Source organism: Sorex araneus, chromosome 6 (genome assembly GCF_027595985.1).
Source record: "Sorex araneus isolate mSorAra2 chromosome 6, mSorAra2.pri, whole genome shotgun sequence".
NCBI classification, from domain to species: domain Eukaryota; kingdom Metazoa; phylum Chordata; class Mammalia; order Eulipotyphla; family Soricidae; genus Sorex; species Sorex araneus.
In genome coordinates this window covers 1936733-1958169 of record NC_073307.1, presented here as the reverse complement: position 1 = coordinate 1958169, position 21437 = coordinate 1936733, and the positions used below count along the sequence as shown (strand labels likewise).

The 21437-nt window shown below is 58.2% G+C and overlaps 1 protein-coding gene across 1 annotated transcript; it reads left to right on the top strand.

The window, feature by feature from the left end:
- Positions 1-2670: 2670 nt before the first annotated feature.
- On the top strand, positions 2671-21384 carry SLC9B2 (solute carrier family 9 member B2). Its single transcript, XM_004612731.2, has 11 exons — positions 2671-2830; positions 3669-3849; positions 4972-5142; positions 7251-7393; positions 8679-8806; positions 9594-9769; positions 10227-10333; positions 13879-14028; positions 16517-16625; positions 18265-18401; positions 20232-21384. The coding sequence occupies exons 1-11, from the start codon at positions 2729-2731 to the stop codon at positions 20448-20450; spliced, it is 1623 nt and encodes a 540-aa protein (XP_004612788.2). The 5' UTR covers positions 2671-2728; the 3' UTR covers positions 20451-21384.
- The last annotated feature ends 53 nt before the right edge of the window (positions 21385-21437 follow it).

Below are 21437 nucleotides of genomic sequence, written 5' to 3'. Positions count from 1 at the left end.
AGTGATCCCTGCGTGCATCACTGGGTTTGGCCCAACCCCCCCACACACCCCCAGGGGGAAGAAAGAATATTTGAATATTGCTTCAATGGAAGGTTCTAGGCAGCTTCCCAGCTCCCCGCATCTTCTGTGTAACCCACAGGAATGAAAAAATAAAGAAAAGGTGGCCTGGAATCAGGGTGGGTGGCTAAAGTTCCTAAAATCAAAGGAAATGACGTGAAGTCTAAGATGCAAGGTCGGAGGACTGGCTCAGAGGTCAGGCTGTGCGTGCAAGGCCCTCAATCTCATCCCTGGCCCCGAATGACCCCGGCCTCTGCCTGGTGGCCCCGAAAGCACCGGGACCAAGGATTGAACCACCTGGCCTGACGGTCGAATATGGCCGGCAACAACCCCTTGGCCGGGGCCGGAGCAATAGCACAGCGGGAGGACAGTTGCCTTGCACGCAGCCAGGTTTGACCCCCGGCATCCCATAGGGTCCCCGAGCACCGCCGGGAGTGATTCCTGAGTGCAGAGCCAGGAGTAACCCCCGAGCACCCCTGGGTGTGACCCAAAAAGTAAATATAAATAAATAAAAATAACTCATTGGTCCCTGAGTGGTATGTGGGACCACTCCCAAAAACTTCACTGTATCACTGTCATCCCGTTCTTCGATTTACTCAAGCGGGTGCCAGTAACATCTCTATTCCTCCCAGCCCTGAGATTTTAGCAGCCTCTCCTTACTCGTCTTTCCCAACGATTGGAGGCTCTTTCAGGGCCAGGGGAATGAGACCTGTCGTTACTGTTTTTGGCATATCGAATACGCCAACAGGTAGCTTGCCAGCTCTGCCGTGTGGGTGGGACACTCTTGGTAGCTTGCCAGGCTCTCTGAGAGGCATATAAAAAAATCATCTTAGTTCCCACATTTCTATTTGGTCAGACCAAGGGGCCTGGCGGTGTTGACAGCTGGGAAGTTGTTCGGCTTCTCGCTGCAGGCTGCGCCTTAGCCGGGGAGGTCCTTCCTGAGGACCTTCGCGTGTGGGACTCCCTGAGACTGACTCTGGCGGTGCAGGGAACATCCACTTTCTGGGGATTTGCCCCGTGGTTTCCTCTCCCAGCCACACGCTCAGCGTCTCGGTGACTGAGAGCTCCTCCGTCTACAGGGGGCGAGACCTTTGATGACGTCCCAGGATGCAGTGGGGAAATAAGTCAGTCCCACCGCGAGAGGCCTCTGCCTAACAGCTCTGCAGGGAAACAAGCCACCTTACTTAAGTCAATGTGCTGCGTAACAAATACCAATTTTATTGAATGTCGAGTTTTTGTATTCTCTTTAAGCAAAGGTTCTAAATTATGCTACATGCTTCATAACTTATAAAACAGGAAATATCTCCACCTCACTATTTTTCTTTCCATCTTCTTAAAGATGCAAAATCACCCTCCACATCCGTCTCCTGCTTCAGAGCACCTCCTGGTTATCAAGATTCTTTTTCTTCTTTTTTGGGGGGGGAGGGGGGAATCACACACAGGGGTTACTCCTGGCTCTGCACTCAGGAATTACTCCTGGCGGTGCTCCGGGAATCATATTGGGATGGTGGGAATCGAGCCTGGGTCAGCTGCATGCAAGGCAAATGCCCTGCCCGCTGTGCTATCGCTCCGGCCCCAAGATTCTTACAGAGTGTTCCCTTGGCCCTCCAGTGATCCAAACCCACCTCAAGCCCCCAAAAGAAGGGGGGAAAAGAAAGAAAAAAAATACCATTTTAATCGCATACATAGATGCAACCATGTCTCTTTCTTGGCTATTTAAAGTCGGCCTTCAGGAGTAGCAGCCCCCGCTGACGTGGAGAAGGTGGCAGTGGGGGTGGGCATGTGTCTCCACGTCCTTAGCTTGATGCTGTCTGCCAGCGCTGACGTGGGTGAAAGTCGGGCGCTCACAAGACGGTCTTGAGACAGGGAGGGGAGGTGGGGTCCGGGAAGGCAGGGGCCGCGCAGGAGGGTCTCCCCGACTGCCACCCTGGCCACGCTTGCCAGAGAAGCAAAACGGTGACCACCAACCCCATGAACTGTCATAAACACGCGCCTACGCTGCGGTGCATTTTCTCAAAAGAACAGGGAAATGAGCGGTTCCCGAGGCTTGGAAAGTGTGGCCAGTCCCCTGAGCTGCGCCTCTCTGCTCTCCTGGAGAAGGAAGTTTCAGGCTGTCTCGGGGCTCGGGGCGCCCTGAAAAGGAGGGTCCCCGTGAGTTCCCGGGGTGTGACTCACGCTCGTGTCAACACTGGAAAATTCCCTCGTGCCTCAGCAGCCTGGCCGTGAGGGAGAGCGACTTATCAGCCATGAGGCCTGGAAGATTTAAATTATAACCAAAAATAGGGTGGAAAAGAAATTATGTAAAAATGGGATGGCCAATGGGCGGGTTTGTTTGTTTCCGAGAGAGGCCGAAAGAGAAGGAGAGACAGAGAAGTGTGCGGCAGGTAGGGCCCGCCTGGTGCAACCCCCAGCTCCAACACGGCCCCCGAGCCAGGAGACTCCTGAGCACAGAGGCAGGAGTGGTCCCGGGGCAGGCTAGGTGTGGCCGGGGTCGGGGGGAGCTAGGAATGGGGCTGCTATAACCAAGGGAAAGTCTGGCAGTTAAAACTGAGACCAGGAAGACGGCCGTCAGGAGCGCGGGGGCTGGAGCAGGGATGCTCAGTGCTTGCTGTCTCTCCTTCAGAGCAGGCGTGGGCCTCCGCCCTCAGCCCTCCTGTCCGGAGTCCCAGTCATGGGAGATGAGACCAGAACCTCGGGACGCGAGGAGCTGGCGCCGGGTGCTGGACCGGGCGCTGGGACGGGCCCTGTCGTCTGCGGCTGCAGAGAGATGCAGGTGGGTCCCCGGAGCAGACGCTCTCGCCCCTGTGGGAACTGGAATCTCGTCCCCAGAGCAGACGCTCTCTCGCCCCTGTGGGAACTGGAATCTCGTCCCCAGAGCAGACGCTCTCTCGCCCCTGTGGGAACTGGAATCTCGTCCCCAGAGCAGACGCTCTCTCCCCCCTGTGGGAACTGGAATCTCGTCCCCAGAGCAGACACTCTCCCCCCTGTGGGAACTGGAATCTCGTCCCCAGAGCAGACACTCTCCCCCCTGTGGGAACTGGAATCTCGTTCTCTGCAGGCTCTCACTGTCCCACCCCCCGAGCTAAGGCTGTGTCTGCAGGTTTGTCCAGGGGAGGCTCTGCTTGCACTGGGCTCTTGTTTGTTTTATTTTGGGGCTCAGGGCTGACTCCTGCTCCTGTGCTCAGGGATCACTCCTGGCGGGCTCAGGGGACCTTCCGGGGCGCGGGGGATGGAACCCAGATCAACCACGTGCAAGACAAGAGTCTAGCCTGCCTCTCTCTAGCCCGTGTGGCCTGTTCTTCGCCACAGCGGGCCGTCACCTCTCCCTGGCCCCTGGCGCTGGTGGCCGGCGCTTCAGCCCTTCCTGCTCACAGGCTTCACCCCGTGCTGCCACGTGAAGTGGAACTGACTTCCTGTGGCCGGGCGGCACCTGGGAAAGGTGCAGGCGTGACTCTGAGCAGACCGTCCCCGCAGTTAGCCGGTCAGCAGCTGGTGGCGCTTCCCCCCGCAGTGCTGGCCTCGCGTCTGGTCACGGAGGCTCGACTGGGGACAGCAGTGTGGAACTGTGACGGTGCCGGCTGTGAGGCTCCTTTCTGCTGTTTCCCACGCAGGAGGAGACGGTTCCGAGCCTCCCGGGTGCGAGTGGGGATGACTGCGTGGAAGGACGCAGCCTGCTGGGGAGCCACGAGAAGCAGCCTCAGGGGCTGCCTGCGACATCCAGCCGCCGGCAGAGGCTGAGGGCAGCCCTGGCCTGGCCCCCGCACGGCCTGCTGGCCAGACTGGTGACCAACGGTGCGTGCGGCAGGTGCCCGGGGGGTCAGGGCTGCCGCCGGTCTGGGAAGAGTCCAGAAGCATCTGACTGAAAGGACAAAGGACACTTGTCTCTCACAGACGCTCCCGGCGGCTCCGTGGGAGGGCGTGGGCGGGTGTGTGTGAGAGAGCGTGGGCAGGCGTGTGTGAGGACTAGGCCCGTGTCAGCAGAAGGCTACGAGAGAAAAGCTGAAACCACCTCCGGGCGGGCTGCCCACCGAGGGCAGGGCTCTGCCTCCCGCGTGGGCCCTGATGGAGGCCCCCACACCCGGGGGGAGGGGCAGGGCAGAGCCTCCCTGGCCGAGGACGGCGTGTGCACGCCCTGCGGGGAGTGAGCGAGAGATTGCCTGCAGCGCGTGGCTCACGTGGTCACAGCCCTGTCCACAGACACGGCTGCCCCGGGGGTCCCAGAGGGCCCACCCGCCAGGAGCAGGACGGCCACGGAATGTCCAGTCCAGGCACTTTGATGTTTAAAAAGTGTATGTGTGTGTGTGTGTGTGCACATGTGTGTGTGCGTGCACATGTGTGTGTGCGTGCGTGTGTGAGAGAGAGAGAGGGAGGGAAAGAGAGAGGGAGAAAGGGAGAGAGAGAGAGGGAGAGAGAGGGAGGGAGAGAGAGAGAGGGACGGAGAGGGAGAGAGGGAGGGAGAGAGGGAGCTCCAGTTCCCTCACCCCTTCCCCCGACGCCTGTTCTCTGAGGCTTCCCCTGACACACCGTGCCGTGACGCCTGTTCTCTGACATGCTTCTGACGCGTGTCCCCCTCTGCCCGCCCCCTCCTGCAGGAAGGGCAGAATCAGGGAACTGCCCCGTGCCAAGAAGCTGCCCACCCAGCTCAGTGTTTGGGCTGTGTGCTGCGGGTTCCTGGAGAGGCCGCCCGGCGCCTGTGGGTGTCTGCCCTGGGCGGGCGCCGCCCGCTCTCTCCGCTGTGAGCCGCCGGGGATCTGTCTGTGGAGAGACCATTGCGGGCGGGCCGGAAGCCAGGGTCCAGGCCTGGGCTGCTGAGGCGATGGCCACCCCAGGCCCGTGTCCCTGCCGTCCTTCAGGCCCCGGTGAGGTCGCGGTCACCGCCCTGTGGCACGCGCTGAGGACCCCTCTCTGTTCCAGCGGCCATGGCGGTGCTGCTGTGGGCTGTGCTCTGGTCTGTCGCGGCCCAGGAGGGCCTCCCGGGCGGAAACCTGTTTGGGGTCCTGATGGTCCTCTACGGCGCCATCGCTGGGGGCCGGCTCCTGCGGCTCCTGCGCCTGCCTGCGCTGCCCCCGCCGCCAGCCCTGCTGGGTGAGTGCCGGCCCTCCCGTCTCTCTGGGGCTCTCGTGGAGATAGAACAGAGGGAGGGCGCTTGTCTGCAGGCGGTCGGCCCTGCCTCAGCCCCCGACACCCCGACACCCCTATGGTCCCCTGCACCGCCGGGCGTGGTCCCCGCGCACAGGCCAGGGGTAAGCCTGGAGCACAGCTGCGGCTGGCCCCAGGACAAGCGAACAATGGTTCATTCCCTTGTTTCCCAAACGATTCTTTTTCTCCATAATAATTGCTCTGAGATGACTTGAGAGAGGATGACAAGACGGGCGCCCAGTGACAGCTCTGGCCGGTGCCTGCGGCCTCTGCAGGCCAGCGGGGAAGGACAAGTTCTCCTCAAGGAAGAGGCTCCGGTGCTTCACTGAGAGCATGAAAGGGGCTTCCCTGCAGCCCGGGTCAGGCTTCCCCCCCAGGCTTCAGCCTGCAGCACACCTGTGCACACCTGTGCAAATCAGCATACATGCACACACCTGCACATGACTGCATACACCTGTGCACATCAGCATACATGCACACACATGCACATGACTGCATACACCTGTGCACATCAGCATACATGCACACACCTGCACACGACTGCATACACCTGTGCACACCTGCATACATGCACACACATGCACATGACTGCATACACCTGTGCACACCTGCATACATGCACACACCTGCACATGACTGCATACACCTGTGCACATCAGCATACATGCACACACCTGCACATGACTGCATACACCTGTGCACACCTGCACACGACTGCATATATCTGTGCACACCTGCACACACCTGCACACACATGTGCACACCTGCACACACCTGCACACACCTGCATGTACTTGCTCACACCGGAGCACAGCTCCAAACACCTTCATACACCTGCTCGCACCCGGCCCTCCGCAGCCAGGTTTCCCAGGTGCGGCAGGCCCGACGGGGCGGCATGGGCAGCTGCGGGAGTGCTTGGTGTGTGAGCCGTCCTTCCAGCTCTGCTGGGACAGGAAACTTCGAAAGCTCCCACGGGTCCATTAGTGGTTCCGAAAGGGACAGCCCTCGCAGGCGTGAGACCCAGCAGTGATTGTGAAGGAGCAAGGGCAGGGAGGCGCGGCCCGGGGGAAAGTGTCAGGCGGACAGGCCCACGGTGCCATGGCAGGTGTCTCCCCTCTGTGCTCCCTGCAAGAAGCACGTACACACACGTGCAAGTTTATGCTGAATTACGTGTGGAATCTCTCACAGAGACAGAGAGAGAGAGAGAGAGGTGGGGGTCTCCCTAGGAGAGAGAGAGAGGGAGAGAGAGAGGTGGGGGTCTCCCTAAGAGAGAGAGAGAGAGACAGAGAGAGAGAGAGGTGGGGGTCTCCCTAGGAGAGAGACAGAGAGAGAGAGGGAGAGAGAGAGAGACAGAGACAGAGACAGAGAGAGAGGTGGGGGTCTCCCTAGGAGAGAGACAGAGAGAGACAGAGAGACACACACACACACAGAGAGTGGGGGTCTCCCTAGGAGAGAGAGAGAGGGAGAGAGAGAGACAGAGACAGAGAGAGAGGTGGGGGTCTCCCTAGGAGAGAGACAGAGAGAGACAGAGAGAGAGACACACACAGAGAGAGTGGGGGTCTCCCTAGGAGAGAGAGACAGAGAGAGAGAGAGAGGTGGGGGTCTCCGAGAGTGGCCTGGGAACGCCACAGCAGCCCTGGGGCGGGGGGTGGCGGCCGAGTGGGAGCAGACGATGCCTTGGTGCTCAGGGTCCATGGCGGCCACACGCTCTCTCCCTCAGGAACCGGCTCCTTCTCACATCCTGCCTGGCTCAGCCTGTCACACTCCCGAGACAGGGCCCAGAGAGTCGGACGTGCAGGTCTTGGGGACCAGGTGTTGGCACACCCGACGGGGCCTCGGCCGCCCTCTGCTCTCTCAGCCCGAGGACCTGGTGCTCTCGGCGGAGCTGCGGCTCTGGGAAGGGAGACTCGGCACTGAGGCCTGTGGTGCCCGCCCCTTTCGACGTTGGCGGCATTTCCCCTCAGACCTAAAGCCGAGTGGACGCGGCTCCTGGAGGGGCCACCTGGCCGCCTCGCCCTGTGCTCTGAGGACACTCACTGCCCCCCCCACCCCAGGCATGCTGCTGGCCAGCTTCCTGCTCAGGAACGTCCCCGCGCTGAGTGATAGCATCCACGTGGAGCCCAGGTGGTCTTCGGCGCTCAGAAGCGTGGCCCTGGCCGTCATCCTGGTCCGCGCGGGCCTCGGGCTGGACTCCAAGGTAGGAGCCCCTGCCAGCGTCGGGCCGGCTCCGGATGGGGAGTGGACGCGCTTCCGGCCTGCCGGGGGCGAGGCGAGGGCTGTGTCCTGGGGCCGAGGGAGAGCGGGGCGTTCCCCTTCCCGGAAGAGGGGCCCCTCGGGAGGACGCGGGTGGACGGGGCAGCTCTGCGGGAAGGCAGGGGTGCGAGCGCTTGGACCTGCACCCCTCGGGCGGGCAGCTGGTGCAAGAGCAGCAGGAGGGGTCTGCAGAGCACGCGGCCCCTCCGGGTGCCCACCGGACACCAGCGCAGTGGCGGGGGTAGCGGCAGGTGAGCAGAGCCCCGGGCCCCGCGAGCGGACAGTGCTCGCCTCTCCCAGAGCCCCCTGCCCCAGCGTCCCCCGCAGCCCCCCGAGACTGACCACGCAGCCGAGGCCAGGCCACCTGCATGCCGGTGACAGCTGAGTGCCGGGCGCTGTCCTCCCCCCAGAGCCAGGCCCCTTCCACTGTCCCCCACGGCCGCCCCTCCCGGTGTCCTTCCTGTACCCTCCAGGTTGGGCCCTGGTGTCGTGTGGGCCCCGTGCGTGATGCCCCTCTCTGCCCCTTCGAGTGCCTGAGGGTGTGCTGGGACTCGATGGCCCTCGCTGAGACACGCTGTGACGGGACACCGGGCCCTGGGTGCAGGGAAAGTGACCCCCGGCTGCGCCGTCTGGGTGTCCCCTGGAGTGAGGGCGCTGTCTGTCCTTGCTGAGGCGGCTGGAGGGGGCCTGCAGGGCAGCGCAGCGGGCAAGGTACCTCCTTGCACACAGCCAGCCCCGAGTCCGTTTCCAGCACTACGCAGGTCCCGCCCCTCTCGGGAGCCCGGCAAGCTCTCGAGAGTATCCCACCCGCACGGCAGAGCCCAGCAAGCTCCCTGTGGTGGCTTCGAGATGCCAAAAACAGGAACAACAAGTCTCACAATGGAGACGTTACTGGTGCCCACTCGGGCAAATCCAGGAACCATGGGACGGCAGTGCGTCCGTGCTACAGTGCTACGTAGGGTCCCCAAGCATCCCCAGGAGTAAGTCCTAAGCACAGAATCAGGAGTCAGCCCTGAGCACAGAATCAGAGTCAGCCCTGAGCACAGAATCAGGAGTTAGCCCTGAGCACAGAATCAGAGTCAGCCCTGAGCACAGAATCAGGAGTCCGTCCTGACTCACGCCAAGCGTGGCCCCCCAACAAGCAAACGAGCAAACCCGCCTCATCACATGGAGCATCTGCCGCACCACAGACGCCCCCGAGCAGCCCCCCCGGGCTTCTGTCGTTCCAGGCCCTGCGCAAGCTGAAGGGCGTCTGCGTGAGGCTGTCCGCGGGCCCCTGCCTGGTGGAGGCCTGCACGTCCGCACTGCTCGCCCACTTCCTGCTGGCTCTGCCGTGGCCGTGGGCCTTCCTGCTGGGGTAAGGCCACGAGAGGCCCAGGCCTCCCGCCCTGGTGCCCGCACGACGGGGCCTCTGTTCAGATTGTCCCTAGAACGTGGGCCCGTCCTTGTAAGCACTGACCTGGACAGGCCTGGCCATCGTCGTGTGCGTGTGTGTGCATGTGTACATGTGTATGTGTGTGCCTGTGTGTGCGTGCATGTGTATCTGTGCGCATGTGTGTGTTTGACTGTGTGCATACATGTGTGTATGCGTGTGTGCATGTATGCGCATGTGTGTTTGACCGTGTGCGTGCATGTATGTGTGCATGTGCGTGCGTGTGTGTGTGTGTGTGTGTGTGTGTGTGTGTGGCGTTGGCACCCCGTGGTCTGTTCTTTCAAACCACAGGGACTGAAAGAGCCCGAGTGTCTCGCACCCGCCAGGACGACCTGTCCTCTGAAGGCAGGCTCTGGGCGGAGAGCGTACGGCCACGGAGGCCTTTCCCCCCACACAGCCGACCTGGGTGTCATCCCTGGCATCCCCCGTGTTCCCACAAGCCCCCCCAGGAGTGATCGCTGAGCACAGGGCCAGGAGTACAGCCTGAGCACTGCCGGGTGTGACCCTGAGCAGACGAGCAAATGCAACAGGCAGGTTGAGGGTCTAGTCCCACCCGGAGCCCTAGGGAAACCCGCCTGAGGCTGCCTTGGGGCTTCTGCACCACACGTGGGCGGAGGGACGAGCACTGCAGCTCGAGAAGCCTGGTCTCCCCCCCTCAGGGGCACGGAGGGAGGGCCCCGGCCCCAGGCCCCGGCTCAGCGTGGCCCCTCAGCTTCGTCCTAGGCGCCGTGTCCCCGGCCGTTGTGGTGCCCTCCATGCTCCTCCTGCAGGGGGACGGCTACGGGGTAGAGCAGGGTGTCCCCACCTTGCTCATGGCTGCCGGCAGCTTCGACGACATCCTGGCCATCACGGGCTTCAACACCTGCCTGGGCATGGCCTTCTCCACAGGTGAGACGCTCTCGTGGCCAGTGCTCCCCTCCCGTGCCTGCGCGTCTCGGAGCCTGGCACGCGTGCGGCGGAGGCTCTGCAACAGCCACACATCCTGCCTCCCCGCCCACGCCCCGCGTGGCGCCCGGCTGGCTCGGGGCTCCCCGGCTCTGCAGCGCCCTGGGCCTCGGAGGGCGGGACAGCGTGTGCGAGCGAGCTGCGGGGTGGCGGGGCCTTGGGAAGGGGGAGCGGGTGTGCGGGGCGCCCTGGGGCCCGGCCTGAGCCGCCGTCAGCTTCCTCCCGAGCACAGCCGGAGGCGAGCAGGCCGCCTGGCGGCAGCATTCAGTTTATGGGGGAGGGTCCCGGGACTCCCCCTGGCGCATCTGCTCAGGCCCCGTGTCCCGCGGCAGTGCTCGGGCGCACCGGGCAGGGCGCCAGCGGCCAGGGCCTGCCTGCAGCTTCCCTGTGTGCACCGCAGGCTCCACGACGCTCAGCATGCTCCGAGGCGTCCTGGAGATAGTGCTCGGGCTGGCTGCCGGCTCTCTCTCGGGCCTCTTCATCCAGTACTTCCCGAGCCGCGACCAGGTAAGGGGCGTGTCTGTGCGGCGGCTGCGTCTGTGAACGCTCTCGGCGGAGCAGGTCATGCGGGGCTGTTCCCTCGGGGCCAGGAGCGGCCAAAGCATCCTCGGCTGCTTCCACTCGAGGCCTCTCCACCGGGGCCTTGGGGCAGCTCCGGGCCACACCACCTGAGGGCTCGCTCCTGCCTGTGCTCAGGGCTGACTCCCGGGTCTGTGCTCAGGGCTGACTCCTGGCTCTGTGCTCAGGGCTGACTCCCGGGTCTGTGCTCAGGGCTCATCCCTGGCTCTGTGCCCAGGGCTGACTCCTGGCTCTGTGCTCAGGGCTGACTCCCGGGTCTGTGCTCAGGGCTCACTCCCGGGTCTCTGCTCAGGGCTCACTCCTGGCTCTGTGCTCAGGGCTGACTCCTGACTCTGTGCTCAGAGCTCACTCCTGGCTCTGTGCTCAGGGCTCACTCCTGGCTCTGTGCTCAGGGCTCACTCCTGGCTCTGTGCTCAGGGCTCACTCCTGGCTCTGTGCTCAGGGCTCACTCCTGGCTCTGTGCTCAGGGATCACATCTGCCAGGGTTCATATGTACTGCCAGGGCCTGAGCCAAGGTCGATGAAACCCCTGCACTATCTCTCCAGCCCCTGGCCTGGACATTTTCATGTGAGTATTTAGGTAGGTATAAAGATCAAGCATTGACTGATAATAAATAATAAGGAACAGCAGGAATGACTCTTGCTTTGCATGTGGTCGACCCAGGTTGACCCCTGGCACCATCTGGTCCCCTGAGCCCTGCCAGGACTGACCCCTGAGCACAGAGACAGGAGTACTCTGAGCACTACTGGGTGTCGCCCGAAAATCAAAAGTAAAAAAGAGAAATAAAAATAAATTTTGTGTTTATTTTAAAGCAAATGTTTGCAACCCACTCACTTTAGCTACACAACCCCGTGGAATTTTATGAAAGGCCCTTTTTATTTTTTCAATATAGTAAAGTAGTTTATTATCTGCCCGCACGGCAGAGCCTGGCAAGCTCCCCGTGGCGTATCGGATATGCCAGACAGTAACAACAAGTCTCACAGTGAGAGACGTTACTGGTGCCTGCTCGAGCAAATCGATGAGCAACGGGGTGACAGTGACAGTGGCAGTTTATTATCTAGAAGTATGAGAGAGAGAAAGGAAAGAAGGCCACAAGGTAAAAGAAGGGAATCGCACGCCCCAGGTTGGAGCATGGGTGATTCCAAGGTGGAACCCCCAAAGGCCTCTTTCTAAAACTGTTCCCTGGGGCTCGGGCACGGGGCACTTGCCTTGTATGTCGCCTGGTCTGAACGACCCCACCATCTGTGGTCCCTGGGCACCCCAGGGTCGCTCCCGAGCACAGAGCCAGGGGGGCCAAGTCCCAGCCCTGAAACAAATAGAACTTGTTCCCTGGAAGGGCCACGGGAGGCGTTTCGGTGGTGGGGCACATGCTTTACGTGAGACTCTGCACCCCACCCCTGCCCCGCGACCCACCGAGACCCAGAGGTAGGTCTCGGCACCGCGAGGTACGCACAGGCAGAGTGCAGGTGTAGGGGCGCAGGGGGCGGGAGCACCAGTTAGGGTATGGGTGTACAGGCCAGCTCACGGCGCGGGGACCCTGGGGCGCAGGGCCCAGGTGTGGGCTGGGCTGTCGGAGAGATACAGGCAGAGGGTGGGTGTGAGTCTGGTGCAAGTGTGGGTTGAGGTGTGAGTGTAGGTCTAGGCGTTCAGTATAGGTGAACGTGTAAGATGTAGGTCTAGGTGTAAGTCTGAGGTATGGGGGTAGGTGTCAGGTGTAGACTTAGATGTCAGATGTCAGTGTGCCTGTGGGTTTAGGTGTAAGGTGGGGCTTAGGCGTGCATGTATACGTGGCTAAGGCATGGGTGTTCATGCACATGTAGGTAAGGATTAGGTGTGCGCGCATGCATAGGTAAGGTGCAGGTGTGCACGTACGCGTGGGTAAGGTGCAGGTGTGAGTAATGTGTAGGTAAGGTGTAGGTGTGCACGTACACATGGGTAAGGTGTAGGTGTACATGTACACATAGGTAAGGTGTAGGTGTACATGTACGCATAGGTAAGGTGTAGGTGTGCATGTACATATGGGTAAGGTGTAGGTGTACATGTATGCATAGGTAAGGTGTAGGTGTGCATGTACATATGGGTAAGGTGTAGGTGTGCATGTACGCATAGGTAAGGTGTAGGTGTGCATGTACACATGGGTAAGGTGTAGGTGTACATGTATGCATAGGTAAGGTGTAGGTGTACATGTACGCATAGGTAAGGTGTAGGTGTACATGTACGCATAGGTAAGGTGTAGGTATGCATGTACACATGGGTAAGGTGTAGGTGTACATATACGCATAGGTAAGGTGTAGGTGTGCATGTACGCATGGGTAAGGTGTAGGTGTGCATGTACACATGGGTAAGGTGTAGGTGTGCATGTACACATGGGTAAGGTGTAGGTGTACATGTACGCATAGGTAAGGTGTAGGTGTGCATGTACACATGGGTAAGGTGTAGGTGTGCATGTACACATAGGTAAGGTGTAGGTGTGCATGTAGTGTAGGTAAGGTGTAGGTGTACATGTACGTATAGGTAAGGTGTAGGTGTGCATGTACACATGGGTAAGGTGTAGGTGTGCATGTACACATAGGTAAGGTGTAGGTGTACATGTATGCATAGGTAAGGTATAGGTGTATGTGTAATGTAGGTAAGGTGTAGGTGTGCGTGTACACATGGGTAAGGTGCAGGTATGTATGTACACATAGGGAAGGTGCAGGTGTGTGTACACGCAGGTAAGGTTTGGATGTGTGTGTATGTGTGGGTAAGGTATAGGTGCGTGTGTACATGTAGGTAAGATTTAGATTTCCATATACATGTAGGTAAGGCGTAGGTGTGCGTATACACGTAGGTAAGGTGTAGGTGTGCATGTACACATAGGTAAGGCATAGGTGTGTGTTTAGTGTAGGTAAGGTGCAGGTGTGTGTATGCGTAGGTGAGGTGTAGGTGTGTGTGCATGCATAGGTAAGGTAGTGTATGTGTAGTGTAGGTAAGGTGTGGGTGTGCATGTACATGTAGGTAAGGTATAGGTATGCGTGTAGTGTAGGTAAGGTATAGGTGTGCGTGTACACATAGGTAAGGTGTGGGTGTGCAAGTATGTGTTGGTAAGGTGTGGGTGTGCGTGTACGTGTGGTAAGATATAGGCGTGTGTGTGTACACGTCGGTAAGGTGTAGGTGTGCTTGTACAGGTAAGGTGTAGGTGTGCGTGTAGTGTAGGTAAGGTATAGGTGTGCGTGTAGTGTAGGTAAGGTATAGGTATGCGTGTAGTGTAGGTAAGGTATAGGTGTGCGTGTACACATAGGTAAGGTGTGGGTGTGCAAGTACACATTGGTAAGGTGTGGGTGTGCATGTACGTGTGGTAAGATATAGGCGTGTGTGTGTACACGTCGGTAAGGTGTAGGTGTGCTTGTACAGGTAAGGTGTAGGTGTGCATGTACGCGTCAGTGGGTGTGCAGGGCTCTCTGTCCCGTGCCTGACGCTGCCCCGTCCCCCAGGGCCGACTGGCGTGGAAGCGTGCCTCCCTGGCGCTGGGGCTGTCTGTGCTGGCCATATTCAGCAGCGTGCGTTTCGGCTTCCCCGGCTCGGGGGGCCTCTGCACCCTCGTCCTGGCCTTCCTTGCAGGCAGGGGATGGGCCGACCAAAAGGTGAGTTTCTTTCTTTACTTTTTTTATGTCCAGGGTTACTCCTGGCTTTGCACTCAGGACTTACTTCTGGTGGTATGGGGGGGCCTTCTGGGGTGCCGGGGTCCAGCCTCAGGTGGCCGTGTGCAAGGCCAGCCCCCTACCTGCTGTGCTCTCCCTCTCATCCCCCAGAGGCGGGTTTCTGAGCTCTCCTGCTCCCCGGTGCTGTCAGACTGAGCTTTCTCCGCACTCACCCCCTGACGCTGGGCCAGTGGGTCACTGGGTCTCAGGAGCCTGCATGCAGTGACCCGTGTCTGTCGGGGGTGCTCACACAACCCCTTGCACGCCCACCGTGGCCTCTCCTGGGGGGCTTGGGTGTAGCCTCCCTCCCGTCCAGCTGCAGTGACACCCTTGTCTGCTTCCTGAACCCATCAGCTCTCAGACACGCGCATCTCGGGGGAGGAGGAGGTGGGCAGGAGCTGCCCTCTGCCAGCCGGGCAGCCTCTCTGCCTGCTTCGCACCAGGCTGGTGCCCACCTCGGTTTCCTGCTGCCCGAGGGCAGTGTCTGGCTCTCGGCGGGGCCACGGCTGTGCAAAATGTCGTGCTGGGAACTGCGGGCCTCCCTGCTCCTGCTCCCGAGAGTGGCGCTGTGGAGGGAGGGTCCTGCCAGCCCAGGCCTCTCGCGCTGATTCTCCAGCGTTCACTCCTCGGATGCTCCCTTTTCTCAACTGTGAGTGGGGGGAAATAACAGTGTCCTCGAGTCATTGTGACATCCAGGAAAGCAGAAATGAAATGCCTGATGCCCAGCCGTGACCCGGCCGCATTTTCTGGGGTCCTGCCTGGGGAAGCCGTGTCCGGGGCTGTGTGCCCGGAGCTCTGCCACTCTGCGGTCTCCTGAGCCTAGGGTCCTCCTGCTGGTCAGCTGCTGCGTTCCCCCTGCTGGTCAGCTGCTGCGTTCCCAAGCCCTTCCCTCTCTAACACAGTGACTGCTGCATTGGTGTCTCTCGCCACCTGGCGGCCTCATTCGTGCTCCACCTGTCAGGTGGAGCCAAACTAAACATTCCCTGTGAAATGTGCATCCCAGGGACCGTGTCTGTTGGTGCCCTCTGTGATGGACATGCAGGGACGTGCCAGCGTCGGTGTGCTAAGCTTCGACCCCAGTGCAGCTTCTGTGACCCCTCCTGCTCTAGCTGGCTCTCACAGAAGCTCTTTCTGTGCCTCTTCATCGGCCCCACGCAGGAACAGATACGGTTCCCCGCACTCCCCTCAACACACTCACGGAAGCCTCAAGGGCCCCGTTTCCTGCAGAGCCGCCGGGAAGGGGCACTTGTCACCACGGGCAGGAATGAGTAACTGACACAGCCTGGAAGCAAACAGGAATTGCACTTTTGCGCATGGGCTGGTAGAAGCATGTCGAGCTGGCACTGGCCCATGCTGGAATCAGCACAAATGGCAGCATGCGAGGCAGCATGTTATATTTATTTAGTTTTCCGGGGTTTTCTTTTTCTAGTGTTTTTGGCCACACCCAGCGGTGCTCACCCCCGGACCCTGCACTCAGGAATCACTCCTGGTGGTGCTCGGGGACCATGTGGGATGCGGGGGGTCTAACCAAGGTTCACACAAGGAAAGTGTCCACCCACCATACTATCGCTCCAGCCCTAAATATCATTTTAATACAGTTATAGAAAAATCAACTTGAAGGCCCATCAATTAAAAAATGATTGAATAGACTTTGGTATCTTCATACTGCAGATTTTCACTCAGTGAAAATGAGGTGCATGCATCCACATACACACTAATATTATAAGATCTATGTATCATGTTGTTGAGTGAAAATGAGCAGAAGTCTTAACTTAATAATAAGTATGCCACGTTATTAGCTACACACACACCAAGACCATGCTTTCAGAAATGGAAGGCCTCCAGGGGCTGGAGCGATAGCACAGCGGGTAGGGCGTTTGCCTTGCACGCGGCCGACCCAGGTTCGATTCCCAGCATCCCATATGGTCCCCTGAGCACCGCCAGGGGTAATTCCTGAGTGAAGAGCCAGGAATAACCCCTGTGCATCGTCGGGTGTGACCAAAAAAAATCCCCCCCAAAAAAGAAAAAAAAGAAATGGAAGGCCTCCAAAGGCTACATCATAATCATCTTTTTGTTTGTTTGGGGCCACACCTGGTAGTACTTACAACTTACTCCTGGCTCTGTGCTCAGGAATCACTTCTGGTGGGGCTTGGGAGATCATATGGAGTGCCAGGAACCAAATTTTGGTCAGCTGCATGCAAGGCAAGTGCCTTACCTGCTGTACTATATTCAGGCTCTGATAAGAAGTATAATAAGTATTCAGTTTTGCTAACCCATACTGAAGCACCTCTTAACTGTGCTTATCTTTATTCATCTTTGTTGTCCTACTTTAGACAAACTTTTGTTTATGAATGCCTCAGAATAGAGTCAATGTCAAGTCAATCCAAATTAGTAAAAGTAATTAAAGTGTGTGTATTTCTGTGTCTTTTAGGCAGAGGTCGAGAAAATCATTGCAGTTGTCTGGGAAGTCTTTCAACCACTTCTCTTTGGACTGATTGGATCAGAAGTCTCCATTGCATCTCTCAGACCAGAAACTGTAGGTAAGAATTTGCAAAGTTTACTTTTGCTAAAATCAGCTCTTTTGATGTCCAGCTGAAATGTAGGTGAATAAGGGTTCTCATAGTCATGGTTTTATACACAGTTAACTGTGATCAAAGTCTTTTAGAAAGGTTGGTTGGGGAGTAATTGCTGGTCTAAGGGGAGATTTCACACCTTTAATCTCCTTTGTAGGAGCCGGGAGTGGGGCTCAGCACACAGCACTTGCCTTGCCTGTGTGAGGCCAGCAAATGTGTATTCATATGTAAATGTAGATGTGTGTCATTGTGTGTGTCATCCCTGGTAAGGTGACAGTGCCGAGTGCCTAACAGTCTTCAGCAGCCTGGTCTCAGTCCTCTTTCGAAAGTCAGATGACTTTTAACCCTTGCAGCAAAGGGATCTAAAGCCCTGTTTCCTGCCTCTTTCCTCCCCTGCCTCCTGCCACCCTCATTTCCTCCCCATGTCCCCCTTCTCCGCCATGCCCCCATTTACATGATTTTCACCTGTGGCCCCTTAACTCTCCTGAGGTCTCATGTGTGCCACATGGGCTCCAGGTGAGAAACGCTCTACAGGACAGAATGAAGCCCTGTCAGTCAGCACGACGGGAGACATGGTGGGCTGCCCTTAAATCCCTCTTGGTCAGTGCCCAGCCAGCTCTGCTTCTGCTGATTGTTTTCATACTGGCGGAGAGATATTTTGAATATTGCCTCTAATCTTTTGCTTGATAAAGAATGATCATCCTGGGGCTGGAGTGATAGCACAGCGGGTAGGGTGTTTGCCTTGCAATGCGGCCGACCCGGGTTCGATTCCCAGCATCCCATATGGTCCCCTGAGCACCGCCAGGAGTGATTCCTGAGTGCAGAGCCAGGAGTAACCCCTGTGCATCGCCGGGTGTGACCCAAAAAAAACAAAACAAACAAAAAAAAAGAATGATCATCCTTCTTGATGAAATGACTCATTTCTCTGTCCTATGACGTGCATTTCTACAATACTTTTCTGATAATACATAAATTGGCTGCTGATGTTTCCCTCTCTAACTCTGGAATTCACTGAGTGTCAGTACCTGGCTCAGATCTTGCCATGCATCATTACAATTCAATAAATTCTTATTGAAAAAATTTCTTAGAGAAAATATAAAAGTATACGAAAAATAACATCTCAATCCTGTTTTAGAGGAAACTATAAAAACTATAAAAGTATAAGAAAAATAACACCCCAGTTTCACTAATGGAAAAATCAGATGTTTAATTTTTGGTTTTAACCTAAGGAAAAAACTTTTTTTTTCTTTTTGGGTCACACCCGGCGATGCACAGTGGTTACTCCTCGCTCTGCACTCAGGAATTACTCCTGGCGGTGCTCAGGAGACGATATGAGATGCTGGTAATCGAATCTGGGTCAGTTGCATGCAAGGCAAACGCCCTACTCGCTGTACTATCGCTCCAGCCCCAGGAAAAAACTTTGTTTTAAACAGATTATCTGGTTGATTGTTAATACTGCTTGAATCAATTCTGCCTAAGCATTCTGTCTTCATAGTCTCCTTAGTGTTTGGATTTTTCCTGTCGGAAGTACTTTGGTGCCATAGCCCTGAAATGCCATTTTCTCCATCAGTATCATATCGAGTCCTGAGCTGAGCATTTCTCGCAGGCCTTTGTGTAGCCATCCTGAGCAGTGCTGCACTGATCCGGATTCTGACAACATTCCTGATGGTGTGCTTTGCTGGTTTCAACCTGAAGGAAAAAATCTTCATTTCTTTTGCCTGGCTTCCCAAGGCCACCGTGCAGGTAAGCCTGGGGGAGCAGCCTCCCATCTTGACTCTGCTTTCTCTGTGATAACTTGGAATGTTTGAATAAAACGACTGATTTGCAACTGGCAAAGATAAGTCACTGAAGTTTGACTTGAGAAGAGTTTCTTCTAATCTATGCTTTGAAGGAGTCAGATAGTACAGGGGTTACGATGCTGACCCCAGTTCAATCCCTGGCACTGAGTAGGATTCCCTGAACACCCCCAGGAGTGACCCCTGAGCACCACCAGGTGCGTCCCCCAAACAAAAGCAAAGTAAAAATCACTCTAGAAGCTTCAGTAGGGTCATTTCGTTTTTAAACATTAAGATTTGAAAGAAGGCACCTTTCTGCCATCAGAACAATTAATTTTTCTGCTTTTTGTGTCACACCCGGCGATGCTTAGGGGTTTCTCCTGGCTCTGTACTCAGAAATTACTCCTGACGGTGCTTGGGGGGACCATATGGGATGCCAGGGATTGAACCCAGGTCGGTCACATGCAAAGCAAATGCTCTACCCGCTGTATTATAGCTCCAGCCCCCGAACACATTTTAAAGTAGGAGAAATTATCTACAGTATGTTGAATAATATATGCTCTAACAAAGCACTGTGCCAGAGTCTCCTTTTCCTCCTTTTACTACTGCACAAGACTTAGTAGCATTTTTCAAAACCTGTCTTCTTCTTCTATGACTTGCTCTGAGAAATGTATCTTAAGTCATGACCCAGGGCACACGCTCCCCAGACACATCCCTGTGCATGCGCACACGAGAGGACAGTGTCCGGTACCCAGGGATAAAGCCCGCGCTTCTCCCTCCAGCAGCACAGCTGCAGGCATCCAGAGCTCAGCACGTGCCGTCCACCCCGGGGTGCAGAGCGGGAGGAGTAAGGAACACACGCCCGTTCCTCTGTGGGGGACCGTTATCAGTCTCTGCTTCTCACTTCTGCCAGAACTTCAGCACCCAGAGTCCCTAGGTGCAGAGAAGCCCGGGGGCAGCTCTGTGTGGACCACAGGCTGTGTGGCTCATCTCTGTGGCAGTAGGGGGCAGGGCAGCGGGTGTCTCTGTGTCGGCTGTCCCAGGGCTGGTGCTGCTGTCAGAATAGCCAGGCTCATTGGCGTGCTTTTTCCCACCGGCATTGAAAGAATGAGAAAATGAGTCATTCCGGAGGCCTTTCTAGAAGACACATTATTTGGTGGTGGTGGTGGAGGAGGGTGTCCCAAGCGATGCTCAGGGACACTGAACACTGCCTGGCCGTCCGGGTGATACTTGCCTGGCTGTGGAGACCTGGCAGTGATGTTCAGACACGCCCATGACAGGGCCATCAGGGCCTCTCCTGCAGTGCACGGCTCCAGCCCTCCAGCCTGTCTTCCTGCAGCCACAGTCCTCGTAAAACCTCTCCCACCATCTCCCGAGGCGACAGATCATCCCAATCCCCGAGTAGATGAACCTGGGGCTTGGCAGGTCCCATTCACCATCAGTGCTCAGGAGGCGGAGCAGGCAGTCCCGAAATCCATCTCATTAGGGATTTCGCCATTTGAAAATTCAGTCTTCCCGTAAGCACGGCGACGTTCTTTGTTCTTATTCTTGCTGAATTATCATCCAAGAGAATGGGGGGGCGTGGCCTTGACTAGGGGAGGTCAGTGCGCAGGGGTCCCACGCTGTCATCAGTGGCACGTCTTCCTTGCCCCTTGCAAAGCCCGTGGGGGGGCGCTGCTCCCTGAAAGCTGCGGCACGGCATCTGAAAGATGAGCGGAGCTCTGGGGGGCGCACGCAGCAGCAAGATGCGGCCCCGCTGTCGCCCTGGTTCTTCTGACCCGCTCTTGCCCTTCCCTAGGCTGCCATCGGCTCCGTGGCACTGGACACCGCCAGGGCCCGTGGGCAGACACAGCTAGAGGAGTACGGGATGGACGTGCTGACCGCCGCATTCCTGGCCATTCTCCTCACCGCCCCGCTTGGAAGCCTCCTCATCAGCCTGCTCGGCCCGCGGCTCCTCCAGAAAGCGAACCTTCGGGAAGACAGGCAGCGCCCGGGAGAGGCTTCTCCACACGCGTAGAGGCGCAGGGTGCAGGGTCCAAGCTGGGAAGCGGCTCACAGAGGCTGGGAGGGTTGAAATGGGGCCTGTTCGAGCTACGGCCACAGCGGGCGCAGAGGAAGCTGCTGCTCCGCCGTGCTCCCTCGCGTCTGGGAAACCCTTCCCCACAGCAGGCACACAGGCTTTGCTGTGCGCTGACAAACCTTCGTCCGGACCCAGCCAACCCGCCAGCCCAGCCCGGCCTGCTGGCTCTCTGGCCTCTGCGAACCGTATGGGACCGTCTCCACTGCTGCCTGCGGGAGGGCCGGAGCACCCTGCAGTCCCCTCACCAGCTCCTCAGTGGCTGAGCTCTGGGTGAGACCACTGACTCAGTCACATCTCAAAGTACACTGAGCACAAGGAGGGGAGTCCCCTCAGGAGCACAGGTGCGAGCCCAGTCCCAGAAGGGAGGGAGTCTCGTCCACAGCCCCCTTCTTTCCTAAGTAGGGTCTCTGCCCGCCCACAGCACCAAGACGGCGTCTGCACCCGCGCCCCCGCTCGCCGGTCCACTGTGTGCTCCCGCCTCAGCGTGGGGGTGGGGGCAGTGGGCCGGGGTCCCCTTTTCTGGGAGCAGCGGGCGGCCAGGCTTGGGGCAGAGTGGGCGCCCCGCAGAGCCGCCCGCCCCCCAGTTCCTGCCTCCCTCCCACTCCTGCCTCACTGTACAAGACTCGTGACTCTGGGTTGTCTCTGTTGGTCTCTCTGTGGGCGCCTCCCGCCAGCAAGCGCCCCAGCCCCGCCTGCTGCTGCGGGCGGCCCGGCTTCCTCTGACCCCGGGACCTGGGGACCCAGTGAGGACGGCGAACCCGGGACTTCCGGGCCCACCAGAGCGGCGCTGCCGACGCGGGGTCCCGTGACCGAGGCTCGGCCAGCAGGGCCCCGGGGGACACGCCGGCGGGGCTGTGCCCGAGAGAGCGGCCCCGAGCTGAGGGGACTGAGGGGGCTGAGGGGGCTGAGGGGGGCTGAGGGGGC